The 22,518-nt window shown below is 37.2% G+C and overlaps 1 protein-coding gene across 1 annotated transcript; it reads right to left on the bottom strand.

Annotated features, from left to right (window-relative positions):
- Positions 1-11,162: 11,162 nt before the first annotated feature.
- Positions 11,163-15,533, bottom strand: LOC131976668 (NACHT, LRR and PYD domains-containing protein 1b allele 3-like). The gene is made up of 3 exons (XM_059339800.1): positions 15,479-15,533; positions 13,651-13,702; positions 11,163-11,944 (listed from the first exon to the last, which is right to left on the bottom strand). Exons 2-3 carry the CDS (start codon positions 13,688-13,690, stop codon positions 11,685-11,687), a joined length of 300 nt encoding a protein of 99 aa, XP_059195783.1. The 5' UTR covers positions 13,691-13,702; positions 15,479-15,533; the 3' UTR covers positions 11,163-11,684.
- Between the last annotated feature and the right edge of the window lie 6,985 nt (positions 15,534-22,518).

The following is a 22,518-nucleotide window of genomic DNA, read 5'->3' as shown; positions in this document are numbered from 1 at the left end:
AGGGGTGGTGCAGCCGGAGCTCAAGGCCAGGAGCCTCTCTGCATCTTAACACGTCTAAAATCTAACTTATGTCCATGAAAAAAGACATATTGAATACCTCTTTACTGAATATCATTTTGTTATATTTGAATAATTACAAGAAGGCAGATAACCAATGTGTCTTTCTCTCACAGACAGACCTGAGACAGCATGTTCCCGCAGAAGTTATCATGTTTAGGTTTTGTAGCGGATATATAGATACGTGCCTGTAAGAACCACACACACACTGGCCCTCATTTATCAAACGATCGTAGAAACGAGTGCAGATCTGAGCATATATTTCGTCTTACAACAGGGTCCACGTGTGATTTATCAAACGATTGTATCTCTCCAATCACAGCAGAATGATCAGCTGTTGATAAATGTGGCGGCTCAAAACAAGCGTCATTTAAATACCACGCCCTAATATATATAATATATACCTGATTCAGAAGGCTCGCCTCAAGAGTTTACCACACCGAAGGACGCAATACGGCCAGAAAGAGGATTTTTCCCCCTAAAGTCGCTTTATTACCAACATGCACCGTTACAAATAGCAAAAGGAGGAAATAGACATATTACAGAAATACACAGCGATGGAGGTTTATGAAATAAAAGTACTTTTTGTTATAAACTCAAACAAGTTCACTGAATATTTTACATTTGGAGCACAGACTTTTTGGTTGAAGGAGGTAAACAATGTTTTAAAGTAAGTTTTAATCCAAAAGAAGAGGAATTTCTCAGAGTCAGAAAGTGAAACGCTGACGTCCAACAGCTGCAACACAACAAACTGTTTTGTTTGGCAGCATAAAAAGTAAAAAGAAAGGAAATCAGTGGTGCTGTCAGCAGAGTAGCAGTGGACCATTAAACTCCTGGTGAGGTTTGGTTTGTCACCATTAAAAAACAAAACACCTTAGAGTTTTATCAGCTCCAGACATCAATACAATAGTCTAAGATCAATTCTCAGACTCAGACGCGTGGACTTCACGCTGACTCAAACCTGCGTACACGAGCTGAGAGCAGACTGAGATCTGATCGTACCCTCCGCTCACGTCCATATTAATAAATGCAGAGCCTTGCGTAGAAATGATCGTACGCCCACTTTACGCTCACTTTCTGCCGTACGCTCGTTTGATAAACAAGGGCCAATGTTTTATCACAACCTTCGAACGAGTCAGAGGTAACTGGCCAATAGGATTTGTTGCGTGTAAGTCCAACTTCTGGATTAAATGTGAATTATTACAGAAATCGGGGCTCATTCTGACGGGGATCCTGCAGGAGCTGTGTCAGTCTAGCACTGCATAACATTACCTGTGACCTAATAAAGGCCTGCATTGAAACCAGTCTCACCTGAGACCCTTACAATTCCAAAAATATATATGTGCATGAGTAAAGTAAGCAGTTTAGCCATGCCAGCAGCGTGGCTCGGCCCACTGCTTTGGTCAAGACTAAAATATCTCATCTGCTATAAGATGATAACATGACATTTTGTACAGACATTTGTTGTTGACAATGATTCTCTGCATCAGGGGTCGGCAACCTGTGGCTCTGGAGACACACGTTTCGTTTTGGGATCAATTTTAAGACTTTACAGATCACTTTTAAAGCTTGTTCAGGTCATTAGGTCTGGCTCCTAGCTATTTATCTATTTAGTTATTAATTCAGTACGAGCCGACCCACGTCCTCAGATCCTCACGTCCTTCTGACTGCTGCAAAGTCAAAACTAAAAACCGAAGCAGACCGGGCTTTCTCCATCAGAGCACCCTGACTTTGGAACAAGCTGCAGAGTCAGTAACTTCTTTTAAATCACCTCCTACTTTTTTACTCCTCGTACCTTCTAATTCTATTCTTATTCCTTTATCAGGATACTTTTCCTTGGTATCTGAGAAACATCTTGTGATGTTCCTACGCTGTCTTTTATTGTTTTTTTCTTTAAATGCAAGTTTTTAGCCTTATAGCTTCATTCTCCCTGTGATTAACTGCTCTCTGTCAAAGCACTTTGTAAGTTGTTGATTTTAAAAGGTGCTACATAAATAAAGTTATGGTTATTATTATTATTATTATTATTATTATTATTAGTAGTAGTAGTAGTAGTAGTATGTGGCTCTTCAGGCCGTCTGCAGCGGCTCTCTGTGGCTGTGACAAAAAAATGATACAAAATGAAACAGTTATTTCTTTACATTTTAATTTCATTTATCATTGGTCAAGGCCCAACGCAAGTTGTATTTTTCAATTGTGAAAAAGTGTAGCTTATATACTGCATAAATATAAGTCTAACCTCTCACTTTTGCCAACTTCAAGTCTAGTTTAGAAATATTTCTTCAATGTCCATCCTCTGATTTGCACTCAGGTCATCGTTGCATTCTTACAAAATCATATTAATAAATGCTCATTATAACCTAATAGTAATGTTGGGAGGCTAATTTAGACTGAGTAGGCAGTTTTATCATCATTGGAAGGCTCAAAATAAGTTTGTGGCTCCATTCTGAAATTTTTTCCTCTTTTTTTGGCCAACAGTCACTCCTTTTTTAGTAAAGGTTGCCAACCCCTGCTCTAGCGAGACTATGAAGTTGGTCGGAGCTGAAAAAATAGATGTGATATCAACCATTAAAGTTTACGTATGAAAAAAGTTGACAAAGACGAAAAAGGAAGAACATTTTTATTATAATTTTAGTTAGTTTAACTCTATGGAGTGTGTTGTACATCACTTAACAAATGTTTAAATGGCATGTTGGTATATATATATTTTTTCAGCACAATCTCACCTTTATGACCTAAAAATAATACATTTTTCATTCTGACTTATTGGATCAACATTTTGAACCAAAAAGAAAGAAAAACCAACATAAATGTGATCTTGTGATTGTGTACGATCCTGTCATCCAACTCTGGTTTTTATTCTAGTGTCACTCTATTTTATTTGTGTCTTGTGTGTTTAGCGTAGCAATTTTGGTCATTTTGTGTCTTTTTTTTGTCATTTTGTGTCTTTTTTGGTAATTTTGCATCTTTTTGGTCATTTTGTGTCTTTTTTTTTGTTTGTTATTTGTGCCTTTTTTTTAGTTATTTTGTGCCTTTTTTGTCATTTTGTGTCTTTTTTTTTAGTAATTTTGTGTCTGTGTCTTTTTTTATTCATTGTGTGTCTTTTTTAGTCATTTTGTGTCTTTTTTGGTCATTTTGCGTCTTTTTGGTCATTTTGTTGTGTCTTTTTTTGTTATTTTGTGTCTTTTTTGGTCATTTTGTGTCTTTTTTTATTCATTTTGTGTCTTTTTAAGTCATTTTGTGTCTTTTTTGGTCATTTTGTGTCCTTTTTTAGTTATTTTGTGTCTTTTTTGGTCATTTTGTGTCTTTTTTTGTCATTTTGTGTCTTTTTGTGTTGTTTTTTTTTGTTATTTTGTGCCTTTTTTGGTCATTTTGTGTCTTTTTTGGTTATTTTGTGTCTTTTTTGGTTATTTTGTGTCCTTTTGGTCAATTTGTGTCTTTTGTTGTGTCTTTTTTTGTCTTTTGTTGTGTCTTTTTTTGTTATTTTGTGTCTTTTGTTGTTATTTTGTGTCTTTTTTTAGTCATTTTGTGTCTTTCTTGGTTATTTTGTGTCTTTTTTTGTTATTTTAGTTATTTTGTGTGTTTTTTGGTCATTTTGTGTCTTTTTTAGTGATTTTGTGTCTTTTTGGTCATTTTGTGTTTTTTTTTTTGTTATTTTGTGTCTTTTTTTGGTCATTTTGTGTCTTTTTTTAGTCATTTTGTGTCTGTTTCTTTTTTTAGTCATTTTGTGTCTTTTTTGGTTATTTTGTGTCTTTTTTTGTTATTTTGTGCCTTTTTTGTCATTTTGTGTCTTTTTTTATTCATTTTGTGACTATGTCTTTTTTTATTCATTTTGTGTCTTTTTTAGTAATTTTGTGTCTTTTTTGGTCATTTTGCGTTTTTTTGGTCATTTTGTGTCTTTTTTTTGTGTCTTTTTTTGTCTTTTGTTGTGTCTTTTTTTGTTATTTTGTGTCTTTTTTGGTCATTTTGTGTCTTTTTTTAGTCATTTTGTGTCTGTTTCTTTTTTTTGTCTTTTTGTGTCTTTTTTGGTTATTTTGTGTCTTTTTTTAGTTATTTTGTGTCTTTTTGGTCATTTTGTGTTTTTTTTTAGTCAAGGGGTTCCATCCAGTTCTATCATTTTATACTAAATATATTTGAGCTTGTATCCAGTTTTAAATCATCATCATCAAACTGAAACTGGCCTCATGGAGTTTACAGCCAGAACTTTAGAGGTAAATTTACAGTAGGGCTCCACGCTGCTTTGTTTTCTAGTCTGGATGTGAGGAAGAAGTCTGGATTTGGTGCTTTTGGTGACTCCAGAGGGTTAACCATAATAACCTTGGTGTGCACACACATGTTGCATAATGGTCAGTGATAGCAGCAGGTAGACAGTAAAATGGATTTCCTAGTCAGATTCCAAAGCCCTGTGAAAGCATGCGGAGCTTTGCATGGAAGTGCTGATCACAGCACCGGAGCTCAATTAGCTACTGTTGTGGGTGGGGGCGGAGAGCAAGCAGTGGTCCAAATCCTCTCTTACAGGCCCAGCTGGGGGGATTAAGAATGGTTCCTGTCCCGTGGCTGACCTCTTCAAAGCCTGCGCAGATGTCCTGATCCCCCTCCACACACTCAAACACCCCCTCCTCTCCTCGAACCCTCTCTTGACCCCACAACCAAAACAAAGCACTCAGGTGACATTTCTTATCACAAGAGCACTCACCCTCTCTTTGAATGGGTATCTCTGCTATCTCATCTCTTCTGCACTACATCTTTGTCTCTCTCTGTCTTCCCTCTGGTCCTCAGAGGGTCCGTCCCTCCCGGTGTCGGCTGTCATTTGACACACAGCGTAGTCGGATTTCTGAATGACCTTAGCATGGAAATTAGCCTGTCCCTCTCGCTACTCTGCCGCCCTTTGGTTTGCAGTGGGTTTCCAAAGAGGGAACCAAGGTCAAGAGGCACCGGCAACGACACTGAGCGTGAGATTTTGAACGACACGTCTAAATCAAAATAGGAAATAAAAACTTTATATGGAGATTGCTAAGAGGTCCTCTGAGGTCGGTGGTGGTCTTTCAGGGTTGTGACCCTTTTTTAGGGCTGTAAGTCAAAGTAATGGCCACCCAATTGGAGCTTCATTTAAGACTAAAAGGGGCACGGTGAACAATGAATGGATTAAATCACTCTAGGGGGCACAATCCAAGATTACTTTCAGTCAGCAAAGAGCCTCACAGATCTGAGAATAATCCAATGTGAGATTAGGTGTTTAGATAATTATTTTCTCTATTAGTACCTTCTTGGTGGGCCGAGGGTTCATGTTTTCAGCCATGAGGGAAGTTTTTCATATTGTGTACTTTCGGTATTTCGCATGGAGGGTACGAAGATTCTGGAAGTTAGTGGATTTTTTTGAGATATATGGCTATTTCATGAATGTTTGACTCTGTGATTTTGGGAAACTGGGGGGTTGAATAAACAAAGCTGCAGTAACTCCCTTTGGTCAGAAGATGGCAGTGTGATGTTTTGCTGTAGGATATTCTGTCAGTAAACAGGAGCAAAAATGGAGCGAAGTCTTCAGGAGTTGGATTCAATTGGACAATGTCTAATTGTTCTTTCATGTCAGAGGAAACAGCTGATCAGTCATTTGAGTTAAATGTTTGCTACGTCCGAACTTACTCAGGAAAAGTGTTTCCATCTCCTGTTCAGCACATTAACTATTTTTTATGTGCATTTTTCGAACTTTCCATCAAGCTTTTCTCATGCAAAGCCTCAAAATGTGCAGAGAAATTCGTTGATGGAAACGAGACTACTGTTGGTATTTTAAGTTATGCAAGCTATGCTAGTTTTAAGAAACTAGTTTTCTATGTGTAAACCCAACGTAACTGGAACTTTTTCACAAAGGCAACAGTTAGTTTAGTCTCCAGTTTTGGAGAACGCTCCTGTTGGTCCTGTTCAAGAAAAAGAATCACAGTGTTCTATGTTCCCCAGTCTCATACAAAGAGGGGAACATAGGACCCGGGGAACATAGACACGATCCCTCGTGAGATAGCACATGCAGTATGCTGCACTAAAAGTACATTAACATGAACCCAATTAGCTGATATACTATATTGCATCTAAGTATCTCATATCAAATGATTATGGGCATTACGCTAAGCAACATGAATGCCATCCCTGAATTACATAGTAATGCAACATAAGAAGTGAATAAAGCTAAATCTACGCTTAGCATGCTAATTGCAAATAACAGAATTTGCACATTACATGCAGACCACTACAACGTCTGCAACTCCATAAAACACTTACTTTTCATAAAGTACGCACACCATCCAGCACATACACATTGAACATTGATATTCACTGGAAACTATTTGAATATTATTGGAAAGTCGAACCTTGTAGCGCACTTAAAAACTCAGAAAGATAGGTAGGCTAAATAGACTTACAGATGAGAGGAGTCAGGGTGGAAATCCAGAGTGAATTGTGTTATGACCAGGTGTAGGCCTATCACACAATGGGGCGGAGCTCCCCTTAAAGGCGTCGGATCAGAAACAGTGCACGTCCTACGTAAAATGAATTCAAAAATCTTCAAAAGCGAGGATGCACACCTTCGTGCCATGCGCAAGACACATATGAAATCTGGTGAAATGGTCAGAGAGATAAGCCCTAGACACACACACACACACACACACACTTCTTGCTTTTATAAATAGATATATCTCTGACTGTCCCTTTAAGAGCAAGCAGATGTGTCAGAAACACGTGGAGTAGAAAAAGTATTTGTGTTTCATCAGAATAAAGTATCAGGCTGTAGATGATGCCTGTCTGTCTGAAACATCTGCTCCACATCAGCTCCTCATCTCTGCCGCTCTACCTCCAATCGCTCCATCTTCAATTTCCACTGTCATGTCTACACTCATCGCATTTGCCGCTCCATCCCTCCATCAGTCTCTGCTCTCTTCCTCATTCCTTCCTTCCATCTCTCCCTCCTCACCCTCCCTCCCTCCCTCATTACCCCCCACCTCAGCAAGGCTGTCAGAGTTTTAGGGATCCGGTGAGCTGTGAAATCGCACAAATTGCTGTTGCTTTGCGTCTGGCCCGGCAACAGAGGGGGGAGATAGACAGAGAGACAGAGAAAGAGGAAAAGAGAGAGAGAGATTTTATGCTTCAACACTTCTGAACCTGAATCGCCCCCCTCCACCTCTCCCACTCGCTGCCCCTTCCTCCCCTTATTCACTCAGACATGGACAAGCACACGCACAGCTGCAACACTGTATATCTACCCCACACACACACACACACACACATACACACACACAGCCAACTTCTTCACCCCCACCATCACCACCACCTCTGAACATGTGACCACACCACCGCCCTCGCCACCCTCACGGTAAAGACACCTCCACCACTTTGCTTCAGCTTGCGGGTCACTTCACAGAACAACTCGACGAGAGCCTGCAGCCCTCCAGAGAGATAAACCCTTCTCAACCTGAGGAGAGCTCTTTCTGTTTCAGCCACCTCTGCTAAAAAGCGCACGGCCCCCCCAGCCCCAACACACCCCCCCAACACCCGGGAACACCCTCTGAGATATGACAAAAACTGGCAAAAGGTCACAAGTATACATGTTGTAACTGTTTTTGCACAAATTAGTGTTTTTCTTCTCTTCTGTTCTATTGTCTACAGCAGCCAACAAGGCAAGGCAAGGCAAGGCATATTTATTTGTATAGCGCATTTCATACACGTAGCAATTCAATATTCTTCACACAGAAACAATTAAAAAAGAAAATATGGAACCATACACAATTTTAGCAATAATAAAAGTTAAAAGTTAAAAAAATAAATAAAACATATATATATATATATATATATATATATATATATATATATATATATATATATAACACCAACAGCAAAGAGGCAGTTTAACCCTTTATCGGGCGAAGAACTCACTCACGTCACAGACAGTGACACCATGACATCTGACCTTAAATCTGCATTTTTTTCTTGTAGATTTGCCACTTTAATCTCATAAACTTTTTCCTCAAAATATTACCCCCCTCCCCTGGGTCCATATGTTTTTTTTTTTTTTTTTACACATTCTGGCTGTATGTAATATCCTCCAATATTCTCTAGGGTTGAAATTTGGAATTTGCAAGTATTTCAATGAGTGCCCTATTAAGGGTAAAAAGTAAATGAGAGAATAAGAAAAACCACATGAAACATAAAAGCATAAAAACAATGTGCATTAACTGCAGAAAGCATCCAAAAAGAGTTTGTTTTGAAAATGGCAATAGTTGGTGTGTTTTTGATGGTCTGTGGAAGCTGCTCCAGAGATGGAGCCATAGTGGCTAAAAGCTGCTTCACCTGGCTTTGTTCTGACGGTGGGTTTCAGTAGTAGTTGTTTATGTTGTGATCTAAGGGACCTGGTATTGGAACACTGTTTAAACATGTCATGTAAGTAGTTTGGCCCCACCCCCTTCAAAGACTTAAAAACAAGCCGAAGTGCTTTAAAATCAATTCTGTAGCTAACTGGGAGCCAGTGCAGGGACTTTAAGATCGGGGTGATGTGATCTCTCCTTTTAGTTTTAGTGAGGACCCTGGCTGCACTGTTCTGGATCATTTCAAGTGGTTTCAAACTTTTTTGGGGAAGTCCTGTGAAAAGCACATTGCAATAATCAATCCTACTAGTGATGAATGTATGATTTTTTCCAGATCCTATTTTGACATATATCCTCTAAAATTTTAAGATGGAAGTGTGCTGATTTTGTGACTGATTTTATGTGACTGCTTAAATTTAGATCATTATCTATAACAATAACAACAAGTGTTAATTATTGCACAACTTCTACTGGGCATATGGATGTAGGCTGGGGTTCCATTTATTATAAACTATTATTATAAATTAAGCTGGATATCAATATCACTATAAAATAGAAGTGGGGCAATCGATTTAGTATAATATTGTGATGGCAATATTATATCGATTCATGGCCGGCAAGTATGAATTTTTAGCGTTCCGGCGGGCCATCAGTATTTTCCCCATTTTAGTTTTTCCAGAGGCCGTAGTGGGCTGGCTTTAAGGAATATACTGGATATACTGGTATCATATGAAACTAGGAGATCTAAGAAATCGTGTCAGGATATCATTTCGGGAAGTTGTCGAATAACGCTGCAAAGTTAGGTTTATTATATTGTTTCATTCAAAAAAATTCAGAGAGGTGAAGCTTGTTGTTTTGAGAGTTTGATCAAATGCTGCAGTTGTTGTCATCATACATGTTTGATATCAGTTCAGTTCAGTGTGACTGAATACTTTGTTGGTCAGTCTGTGGGTTTGACTCTCATTGTGGAGAAATAAAAAGACTGAAGTGAGATGAACTGAGAATTTTCTCTTATTTGACAAAACAATTCTTGATTAAATTTAATGTTGTGGACACAGAATGCAGTTAAACAGTTAAATCGAAATATATTGTATCAATACTCACCATTTCGCTAAATGCTTAAAATCACAATAATATCAAATCGTGACTCAAGTATCAGGATAAAATCGTATCGTGGGGCCGATATGCTGATTCACACCTCTACCATTTAAGAATATCATCGACATTTCAGTATATTTTTGCAATAACGATATTTCTTGACGATACGACAAAATTCTGAAAAATATATAGAAAAAAAGTTTGGAAAAATATTTTTGATTGTCTGTTTAAAGAAAAATCAAATTACATAATGAAAATCAACCATAAATCTGAATTGTAAAGTATGAATATTAACAGTTGTCAAATACATATATCTATCTATCTATCTATCTATCTATCTATCTATCTATCTATCTATCTATCTATCTATCTATCTATCTATCTATCTATCTATCCATCCATCCATCCATCCATCCATCCATCCATCTATCTATATCTATATATACATTATAGCGCAGTTATTGTCTGTTTTGTTGTGTGCAGGAAGGGAGGAGTTAATGATCCTTTAACTCGCACTGAGCTACATAATGAAATACATATTGGGTCAGAGACAAAAATAACTGATGTGCAAACAAATACAAAGATATAAAGTTGTGATTCTACTCAGTGTGTTTAGTTCAAACACATGAAGCAAAACCAGCTTTACTGCCCTCTAGTGGAGACAGTCATCTACTGCAGGAGTTGCTTTACAAAGATGACATGTAAGGCTCCACAAATTGGAAAACAATCAAACATGATCTCATCTTATCTGTCTGTGAGCTTCCCGTCACAGACAGATAATAATAATATAATAATTAATCAAATATAATGTATTAATAATTTCATTTATATGGCATTAAAACAAAATTACAAAGTTCATTAGATGGTCAAAACATTTCAGGACTGCAACAAGGCAGAAATAAAATTCCACATGAAATAATTAATGAAATAAAAATAAAAAATGCCCAACTGTATTAGAATAAAGCATAAAATAACTGATGAAAGTGTGCAAGCATTATTAATAATAATAATAATAATAATAATAATAATTATACATTTCATGTATATAGCGCTTTTTCTAGACACTCAAAGACGCTTAACAGAAAATAAATAAATAAATAAAATAAAAAGTCAGTGGTTGTAGGTAGATTTGAACAGGTGAGTTTTGAGGGATTTAATTAAATTAATTTAAAGAAGTTGTTTAACACAGTTATGTTTTTAGAAATTATTTAAAATGTGTCTCTAATTCTGAAAAAAATAAAGCCTCAGAACTTCAGAGTTTATTAAACTCTTTGCCACCTTTTTGTTTTTGTTTTAAATCGTAAAAAGCTATCAGACTGAATAATATTTTGGCTGAAAAATCACTAGTATTTCCTAGTACATTATGAGGATGGAGGGTGGGTTTAAACCCTCACCTCAGATGGAAACAACACACTTAATTAGTAATTCTCAGGTGAATCTCAAATGAGAATAAACTGTAAAACTAAACCGTCTCTTCCTCTCCCTTTATAATACACTGACACTGTAGGTCCCAGCTGACTCTATCAGACAGCGCCCTCTAGAGCCACAAAAGGCTTTATACAACTTTTTTCAACAGACTTGATGTGTAAAATCACTAAAAGCCACACATAATTATCAAAGGAGTTTATTACAAATGTATGTAAATGACCAAATAGAAAAAATGTCAGCACCTGTATAAAAGTAAATTTATTCTCATTAGGCATTATAAAAGTAAACTTATTCTCATTATGCAGCATACAAGTGATAAAACCTGATAAAACAATCTTTTTGCATATTTGGCTTAAATTCAATGTTGAAGCTGCTTTATCTGCTTTGGATAATCATATTCATGCACGTTTTAATTTATATAAAAATAATTAGCTTAAAAACAGGCTCTCATTTCTCTATTACATGTATAATTTGTTGGATATTCATTACATGTCTGGTAAGAACCTCACTATGATTGTCTGATAAAAATTTGCTAAATCTGGTTTAAGAGCAGACTGGAAAGGCACCATTCTCCATACACATTTCAACTAATTTAAGAGTAAAATTAATGTAAAACATAGTGTCAAATAGCTACTTTTTAGAAAACCCGCACAGAGAAATAGCACCACCATTAAAGTTTCCTCCATTCCATCCACATATATGTATATAAAACTCTTTTTGGTCAGGTAGATTGGTTGTATTTCAAGACAACATTCAGTTCCCTTTGAGCTCCTTCATGAGATACGGCTCATTGTCCTCAAGGACTTTGTAGAAGATGTCTTTGCAGGCCGTAGCAGATTTCAGGGGACCATCGTAGAGCGCCCTCACTTTGTCCTGAGTGGTTGGTTTCACCATGATTTCTGTATAAGTCTCTTGTTGGAGGACTCTTTGGTCCAGGAGCTCATCCAGAATGGTTTTAATGGTGCACACTCTCTGGATCAGTGTTTTTCTGTGTTTATCCACAAAGTGCTTGTCTGAGGAAAGAAAGAAAAATTACTCAACAATACATGGATGGATGGATGGATGGATGGAAGGATGCATATGGAAGCTATTTCTGCCACTCGGTGCGTTTACATGCACGGTTTAATCGAGCTATGCTTAAAAATCGATTTTAGCATCTAATTGGACTTCTGTGCTTGTCCAAGTTTACATGCAACTGAGAGAATCGAATAACTGGTGGGAACGTATCCTCCTCCTCAACACTCTGTGGTGATATGTGCCATTTCAGCGGGTTAATATGGCCCCCTTTCCGGCTGACCTCAGTTCGGCACTTTGTGCCATCGCTACTGACCGGCTACTGCGACCGGCTAATGTTACCGGCTAATGTGACCAGCTACTGCGACCGGCTGATGTCACCAGCTACTGCGACCAACTAATGTGACCGACTAATGTGACAGACTACTGCGACCGGCTAATGTGACAGACTACTGCGACCGGCTAATGTGACTGGCTAATGTGACCAGCTACTGCGACCAGCTAATGTAACCGACTACTGCGACCAGCTAATGTGACCAGCTACTGTGACCGGCTAATGAGACCGGCTAATGTGACCGACTACTGCGACCAGCTAATGTGACCAGCTACTGTGACCTGCTAATGAGACCGGCTAATGTGACCGACTACTGCGACCAGCTAATGTGACCAGCTACTGTGACCGGCTAATGAGACCGGCTAATGTGACCGACTACTACGACCAGCTAATGTGACCAGCTACTGTGACCGGCTAATGAGACCGGCTAATGTGACCAACTACTGCGACCGGCTAATGTCACCGGCTAATGTGACCGCCTACTGCGACCTGCTAATGCAACCTGCTAATGGGACCTGGCTAATGTGACCAGCTACTGCAACCAACTAATTTGACCGACTACTGCGACCGTCTAATGCGACTAGCCACTGCGATGCATGTGCACATGCGTTGCGTTGTCATACATGCAAACGAAAATCCTAATGTCGGAGTTGGAGAACTCCGACATTAGTTGGACTAACACGAGGTAATTTTTTTCAAGTGTCATGTAAACGTACTGACTGTCACCAGAGAGTCCAGCTCTGTGCCTAACACTGAGTCCAATAAATTTTTCTCAATAAATTTCTAAGATTCAGACAGTGATTTATATGTTTCAGCTGTATGTGTAATTCACTCACTGAATCATTTTTAACTGCATGTGGGTCCAGGATGACTAGATACTGTTGTTTACGCTAATGTGGATCAAATAAAACACATACATGACTCACACAACAGTGATTTAGATTGTTAGTGTTTAAATAGCGGATACATGATTTTTGGATTTAAACTACTTCTCCTAATTAAGTTTTGTAAAGCGTACATGCTTTTTTGTGCTGACATTTGGGTCATATTGGCCTTCTCACCAAGACGGACATAAGCAGATCCATGCCACTAAGCATGGTATCCATATTCTCAACTTTTATTAAGAGAAAGAACACTAAAAGCATATTTCTCTTTAGTGTTAAACAATTATTTTAAATCCCAAAAACAGCATGCAAAACCTGGTGGTTCTCTCCTCACTCTTGAGCCTCTTCTCCCTTCAGAACAACTGTTTTTATTTTAAATATCCAGCAATATGGTGAGTTAGGAAGCAGGTTTTATTGCCAGATTCTGGGTTTCTAGACAATCTGATGAGTGACTGATCACAAACAAAACACAAGACATTTCACCCACCTTCTGCCATGGTGTTCTCACCAGTTGCTCCACTTGACATCTTGTCTCGCAGCTGAAACAAATAGGCAAGACAAAATTAAAATTGCATAATAATAGACCAATCTAGAGATATGCAAACTAATGTTTTTTTCATAAACACAACAAACATAACTCCTTTTTTAACTTTAGACTTTGCCTCTTAATTGCTCTTGCTGCACTGAATTTGTCCTCATCATCATCCTCCTGGTTTCTTTTTTACCTAAAAAATTTAAATTGTATTGATTTTTGTACAAAAATAAATAATTATATATATATATTTTACTCACATATTAAATATGGATATAATATAATAATATAATAAATAAATATAATGTTAAAATAATAACATATAAAAATAAAAATAAACAAAATTAAATTAAATTAAAGAAATAATAATATTTTGATTTGAAATGAAGCATTTAAGAAAAAATAACAAAAAAGTAACACAATATATATCTATATATCTATATATATATATATGTGTGTGTGTGTGTGTGTGTGTGTGTGTGTGTGTTTCCTGAAAGTACTTTTCATTTTACAGATTTTGCACATTGGAGATATATTGGAGATATATTTTAGCATGTTAAATAGGTTGTTGCATGTACTAGTATAAACATAAATTAATACATATTTAAATATATAAGTGCTGCCTTACAAAGTCTAACTGCAGTAACTACATCTTTGGTTGAAATTTAGTTATAACTAAAAATTAATTTCTTGATGTCTGTTTTATCCTGTGACAAAGTTTTAGATTTCAATTTTGCTTTATTTCAGAGAAATAATGATGTAAAAATTGCAGTAACTACAGAATCCAACATAAAACCAAAGCAGTAACTCTGCTTTGGATAAATATACAAATTTATACATAAAACCAAAGCAGACATCTGATACAGTGTAGCCTTGTATTTCTTCATTGTGTTGACTTGTGAAGACAAGAATAATAGAAATTATAAGTTTATTTGAGAGAGAGATTATTATCTAAAAAAGTATCATTATTATCATGAAAAAAGTGAAAGTAAAATTATATTAAGGCTAAAATATAACATTAATGTATAGTATTAAGTCTAAAATACACAAATCTTAGATAAGAGTTGTTAAACACTTAAATACACTTATAACAAAATCAATTTGAAAATATTTATTCACTGAAAACAAAATATAAAAGCTGAAAGAAGATAACAACATTATAGTTACTGCACTCTGTGCATTACTATTAGAGCATTTTACAGCAATGCAAAACCAGAGTGCAGTAACTCAAATGTCAAAATTGATTTTTTTTTTCCAGAAATAATAACATATCACTTACTTACCTATAAGCCATTTGACTGGCCAGTTAAAAAAAACATTAAAAAAACTTTAAAGCAGTTTTCACCATTTACGTAGTTACTGCAGTTAGACTTTGTAAGGCTGTATATATGACATATAATACAGAAAAAATACAGAAGTCCTAATATAGGTCTAATGTGGATGTAAAGAGAGATAAAGTGTCATTCAGTCAGTCATGTCATATTTGATGAGATGTCTGAAACTTACAGCAAAGAAAAGAAATGGAAAATTCCTTCCAATAAGGTATAATAAGTACTTCCAATAAGTACTCTTAAATTATTGACTAAGGTATTCATAAATCAGTATCATAATCTGTTTACTACTACTACTACTACTACTGCTACTACTACTTCCTTTTTGAATATACATGATCATAAATAACAAGTGATCCTCTTTTGTTTTTCCCCCCAAAAGTACAACTATAGGCTACTACACATATTTTTTTGTTAATTAGTCTGTAAAAAGAGTTAAATGTTGTGAATACCTTGTTGTACCGTCCTCGCAAGTAACCGAGACAAACACAAGTCCTCAGCCGCTCCTCTTACTTTACTTTCACTTTTGCTCAACTGACGTTACTTCCTCATGACAATACTTTTTTATGACGCGCCCTCCTCTGCCTCTGATTGGCTCAAGAGGTCCTGGCTGCAGACCTCCACTGTCAGGCCCCTACCTCCACTGTCAGGTCCCTCCACTGTCAGGCCCGGAAGTGCACGGGATACATTTCAAAATAAAACTGCAGACCTCCTCTGTCAGGCCCGGAAGTGCACGGTATACATTTCAAAATAAAACTGCAGACCTCCACTGTGAGGTCCGTACCGCCGCAGGCTCCACTCTCAGGCCCGGAAATGCAAGGGATACATTTCAAAATAAAATCGCGAATGCACTTCCGGTTGAATCGTTTTCTTCACAAATGAATTAATTTGTAAACAATATGACAAAATATATCAATCCCCGGTCTATTGTATATATTGTTTTTATTTGTATAGTAAACTTTTGATTTGTCAGTGCACACATTTGCTCTTAAGCTATTACGCATATTCATAAGCCAACATCTCATAAGATGTCATAGGCCTATACTGTACATTATATTAGTATACAGAGTACTTCACCGCCTTTTCATTATGATTTAATTTTGACTTTATTGCACTGCTCTTTTTCTATACATTTGTTTCAGTTAGTTTTTCTGTTGTATTATTCTGTATTTTTATTCTTAACCACCATAAATTTCATGTTTGGTTCTATGTCTATGCTAATTATGTTCTCGTGCTGCTGGAACACCTAAGTAACACTAAATACTACCCTAACTCTTGATATCTACAGTATAAGCCATGTAAAATTATTAAGTGATCAACGAGAAAACAAAACCACAAAAAAAACCACCAAGTCACAACATGATCAAATGTTCTGTATACCTTTACTCACACATACACACACACTCACTCAGTGGGACATTCACAATAAGCCAAATAATTTATTTTCTCTATTATTTCTTCACAAAATCTCCAAATGTCATCAGGGTTGTGAAATGTGAATTTGAATGGCTCCAGGGTTGCTTCTCCTTCGTTCTCGTCCAAGTCTTCTTTCCACAGCCTCCCATACTGTAAAGCATAAAATAGGCTATATCATGTGTTTGAATTATAGTACATGAACTTCAATTCAAATCAATGTATACAGCCTGCAAACATATTGTTTGTCTTGTCTTTGCTTACAGGTAAATTGGCCACTTGCACCAGGTAGTGTAAATGAGGCCATACTTATGTAGGAGAAGTAATAATGACTACGAAAGTACGAAAGCCGGCATGCTTCTTAATAAACACACCACCACAGCAAACCTCTCAACTGGACTCGATGATTTCTGCGACAGTTAAAAGCAAAATATACTCAAGTATCAAAAATAAAAGTACTGATGGTGCAGAAGCATTTCAGTTACTATTCGGTTTTTTATACTATCATTATCTCGTTATAACGAGAAACTATCATTATCTCGAAATAACGTGATAGTATCTCGTTATAACGAGATAAATGGAGGATATATTTTTTTTATAAGGGTGGCAGCAATACGCTTCCGTAGATGCAAACCACCATTGGTGAAAGTAAACTTAGCTTCAAAACGACAACCCAAACCGACATATAACATTCGGTAATTCGCGTCATTAATGACTTCTATAACGACTATTACAACGGCACATATATTGACGAAGAACACAAACCATGCATTTACTTTCTCTGGATAATAAAAATCAGAAACTCACCGCTACTCGCAGAATAAACTTACTCTTCTTCTTTTCGAACATATGCGCTCTCGCTGGTCTCTCTCGAATTCAAAGGGCAGGTGAAAATGACCCTTCCAAAATGTCCTCCCCACCTCCCCACCTCCCCACGCCCCCAAAAACGTCCTCACTTCCGGGCCTGACAGTGGAGGGGCCTGACAGTGGAGGTAGGGGCCTGACAGTGGTTTAAATGTGGGTAAGAATAGACAAATTAGCCAATCAGAGGCGGAATAGGGCAGAAGAGGGCGGGTCATAACGCAATCCTATGAAAATATCAACAAAATGTACATAAACCAGGCGGCAACCTCCTAGTGATGGGAATCTGGGCTCTTTTTAGTGATCAGGATCATTTGGCTTAGCTCATGTTAGAATAATCTGTTATTCTGTCTCTTATTCTGTCTCTGTGTGACGAACGTCACTATCTATGCATGCGTAATTCAATATGTGTGTGTGTGCCCTCTCTGTGCATGCAAGATGCTTTGCTACTTAAAACTATGATTAAACTAAATAAATTAACTGCATCTGCTTAAACTCTCTCTGTGCTACTTAGAGAAATATTCTATAATAACAAAAATATATATTTTATGTGTTATGTTTTATATGGACATTGCAAAATCTGAGTCTTCAATAATATCTCTGCAAGTCCTATCAAGGCAGGAGTTTGTGTGAAAGTTTTGTTAACAGGTCAGGTCACAGACATGATGTGCTGAGCAGAAAGATAACTGTCTTCTCTGCTTGGTGACATGACGTGTCCACGTATGCAATAAACTGACAAATCAGCGGATTGAAAGGAGGCGACTTCTGGAGAGATCTATCTACATTTTTTCATTAAACCTCTGTTAGGCTATAAAACTGGGTTTTAGGGAAAGTAGACTGGTCCAAACCTCATGAACTGACCAGCCTAATGTCATGTCAGGGACGTGTAGATTGAACCCAGAGGCTCTGTAACTGCACATTTCTTGACGTATTGTAATAAAGTGAAGTTAAACTGAAAACTTGGACGTCTCCTGCTCATCATTCCCCATCAAACGATCGGCGCAGAGAAATAGGTGAGGATTTTGTGTTGGAGTCAGATAATTTAATTTTAAAGGTTTCCTCGATGCATTTCTCAACACTTGTGATTTGTATTTGAACACATATATCACTTAAATTTTTATATAATTGCTGTAGCCAATTACATTTACAGTTGTAAAATCCCTTGTAACTCTCTATCTGGCTTGAAGAACCACTCTGCTCCACAAAGCAGATAGAAAATGCCTATAAAAACCTAAGCATAGAAATTAAAAAAGGACAGCTATTGACATTTTTTTTATTTTTTATTTAAACACACACACCTAACAAAACAAGTAAAGTACTGAAAAAAAAGAAATTAAACACAGCAATCAAGTACATGTGCTTTGTTAAGGCCAACTACTGACATTCTTGCTTATATAGATATGCCATATAGATGACATTGGTTACAGATTTAAATATGATATATATTTTTAAATCAGTCATAATTAGCCTACAACAAAAAAAACTTGTGTGGTAAATTTTTTTCTCAGTTTCAAACTAACTGCCTCCAAAAAAAACATGTTTGTGTTGCATTGCATTTTGGGCAGATTATTCACAATACTAACAGGTTGCAACATTAGGAGTGAACTTGTTGTAACCAGTGATAAAGGTTAACTTTTAACTACATCCTCTGTATGTGATCAGTTCCTGAATTGTGATCAGCCGAGAGACTTCAGCCTGAAACTGTAAGTATTTTGATGATGGAGAAGGCCTGTCTACTCCATATACTGTGGAGACAAAATCACTTCATTCTACATGTCTTATTTAAAAATGTCGCCACACAGAAACAGTTTGGATTAACTATGTCCTGTTAAAAACATTAAACTCTGCTCCTCAGCGACACTGTGAAGCCATGATTGATTTGAGGAACGGTCACATGACAAATATTAACGGAAAATCAGACAGAACTGCAGGCTATTTCACTGTCTTACAAATTCATACTTTTTTTTTTGCCTATATCAGTTTCAACAGACTTCTTATTAACATTGTAAATCCATAATGAGATACTTAGCTAGATTTTGCTCTCAGACTTCTGCCAAGGAGGCAGTTCACTGAGGCGTGATGGTTAAAAACTGTGAAACGTCATTGTAAATATGTTATAATTCAGAACACATTTTTTCCTCCTCACATTTTCTGAATTTAGGCCCCACTTACTCGCAACCCGTTCTCATTCCCAAAGCGTAATATACCGACGATTTGTCACACCCCTAGACGTATCATACTGGCGCAAAGGGTACCCTTCCACGTCTGTGTGAAACGCTCTGGGTTCTCAATTGACTCCAATATAAACCCGCTCGCGGCGCTGAGAAGCGCTTAGAGCAGAGGCTTACAGCCGTCTATTCACTCCAATAATATCCCGACCACGGCCCTCCATTACGCTGCCAGCGACAATCTGAATGGAGAACCGAGGACCCTGTGCACGGAAGTATTTTTCTCCCTATTTTAAGGATGTCTTTTAATGACATCGTCAACATTTCTCAACACAAACACATCAAAGTCTCACTGATAATTCAACAATAAAATAGCTTCATGTTGTGGCTCTCAGTATAATTTTTTTCTCCTTCGATTCTGAGAAATAAACTTTTATTCGTTTGTTCTACGGCATTCCACTGGCGGACATTTCTCTCATTTTTAGTGAAAAAAAAAAAATAGGCTATTTTGACTTTGTTTCTGCATAAAAATGGATTTTGATTACATTTCTAGCGAGAAATATATGTTTTATGTTCTTAATATTCACTCAGTGAATGTACATAATCACTTTGTGGCGAAGATCTCGCCAGAAAAAGACGATCCGCTGTGTTTTATTTTGAAATCTGTTTTATTTTGTAATCTACCGCGATCATAGCGGATGTGGTCCTAAAGCCCCCCCACTCCCACCCCTTAGTGACTATGCTCACATTATAGTCCATGTCAACACCTTTCTATAACAGTAGGTCTCATGTCTGTAACCCTTTTTGTCTCTTAGTTATAATCATTTAAATATGCCCCAGGGTTAAGGTTCAAAGGTCAATATCTCAAAGCAAGAATATTATAGAACCTTGAAATTGATATATGTTACTCTCCAGGCCAAGACCTTTCCGGTGATGTATTTGGTTTAGCTCTATGACAAAGTTTTATTTTTTTTCAAACCTTGGAAATCTGCCCTAACAGACTTAGATTCCCACAGCCCTTTCAGTGCTCTGAGTGCGAGATGTGAAAAAATAAAACTTTTTTCACATCTCACATCTTTTTTTTTTTTTTTGTTAAATTTCAAGGTTCTATAATATTCTTGCTTTGAGATATTGACCTTTGAACCTTAACCCTGGGGCATATTTAAATGATTATAACTAAGAGACAAAAAGGGTTACAGACATGAGACCTACTGTTATAGAAAGGTGTTGACATGGACTATAATGTGAGCATAGTCACTAAGGGGTGGGAGTGGGGGGGCTTTAGGATATGCTGAAAAAACAACAAATCCCCCATTGAACAAGACAATATTTAAATTCTGATGCCAAAAATGTGATTGACATCCCCTCAAACCCCTGGAAAGCCACTAATTAAGTATTTCCAACTTCCAATTTTAGGTAAAAACCTGTTTTATTAAAAAAAACTACAACTCCCTAGACCTCTCGTTTTGTAGTTCTTCCCTATTAGGGCTGTGATAACCTATTTCTACCCAATATATCGAATATCACACACTGTCTAATAAATAATTACACTGTATGTATATTATCTATGCTAAAAAAAGACAACAACGTTTGTTTAATGAAGATATTTTAACTAAAACAGGAGAGCAGAGTCGGGGCCATTTACAGTGAAGCGCGATTCAATGAGATCGCACAGCACATCCGCGAGGATAGGACCACATCCGCTATGATCGCGGTAGATTACAAAATAAAACAGATTTCAAAATAAAACACAGCGGATCGTCTTTTTCTGGCGAGATCTTCGCCACAAAGTGATTATGTACATTCACTGAGTGAATATTAAGAACATAAAACATATATTTCTCGCTAAAAATGTAATCAAAATCCATTTTTATGCAGAAACAAAGTCAAAATAGCCTATTTTTTTTTTCACTAAAAATGAGAGAAATGTCCGCCAGTGGAATGCCGTAAAACACACGAATAAAAGTTTATTTCTCAGAATCGAAGGAGAAAAAAATGATACTGAGAGCCACAACATGAAGCTATTTTATTGTTGAATTATCAGTGAGACTTTGATGTGTTTGTGTTGAGAAATGTTGACGATGTCATTAAAAGAAATCCTTAAAATAGGGAGAAAAATACTTCCGTGCACAGGGTCCTCGGTTCTCCATTCAGATTGTCGCTGGCAGCGTAATGGAAGGCCGTGGTCGGGATATTATTGGAGTGAATAGACGGCTGTAAGCCTCTGCTCTAAGAGCTTCTCAGTGCCGCGAGCGGGTTTATATTGGAGTCAATTGAGAACCCAGAGCGTTTCACACAGACGTGGAAGGGTACCCTTTGCGCCAGTAGCCTATGATACGTCTAGGGGTGTGACAAATCGTCGGTATCAAATCAAATCAAATCAAACTTTATTTATATAGCGCTTTTCATACATAAAAATGCAACACAAAGTGCTTTACAAAAAATAAGAAAAAACAAACAATAAATAATAAAAATGACAAAACCCACCCCTCCCTCCCCCACATACACATCTGTAAGTATACATACACAAACATGCACACACGCATTTAGTCATGCACGCACACAAACACACTCAGACTCACACACAGCACATATTGATTGACAGTGTAGAGACATGGCAAGGCACCGAGGATCCAGATGAGGAAAAAGCAACCTGTGGGAGCATCCACACTGAGAGGCGGCAGAGCCCACGGCCATAGAGGACGCCATCACAGAGACCACCAGGACCCGGGGAGACCGAGGCGGACTCCACACATGGTGAGAGCCAGAGTATATTACGCTTTGGGAATGAGAACGGGTTGTTACACGAGGACGTTTGCGGAAAACAGTAATCCGCTCCGCCGTAGCGTGTCTGTGTCTAAATGCGTAATAAAAAGTAAAGACGAAACGCCACTTTTGCGTCTTCTGTTTAGACCATCATCATGTAAACGTAGCCTTAATCACTGATGTATAGCATGTGGAAACCCCTTTTTCCCAATATTCATGACAATTGTGGCCACTTGGAAAAAATTGTTTATATAAATTGTATTTTAGTCCAATTAAATAATAAT

This window comes from Centropristis striata, chromosome 8 (assembly GCF_030273125.1).
Source record: "Centropristis striata isolate RG_2023a ecotype Rhode Island chromosome 8, C.striata_1.0, whole genome shotgun sequence".
NCBI classification, from domain to species: domain Eukaryota; kingdom Metazoa; phylum Chordata; class Actinopteri; order Perciformes; family Serranidae; genus Centropristis; species Centropristis striata.
This window is presented reverse-complemented; position numbering and strand designations above follow the sequence as displayed.

Excerpts from the sequence above, each read along its gene's own strand:
- LOC131976668 (XM_059339800.1), bottom strand. The coding sequence starts at position 13,690 with ATGTCAAGTGGAGCAACTGGTGAGAACACCATGGCAGAAG. Across the intron at positions 11,945-13,650 it reads TGAGAACACCATGGCAGAAG|ACAAGCACTTTGTGGATAAA; the intron begins GTGGGTGAAATG and ends TTCTTTCCTCAG.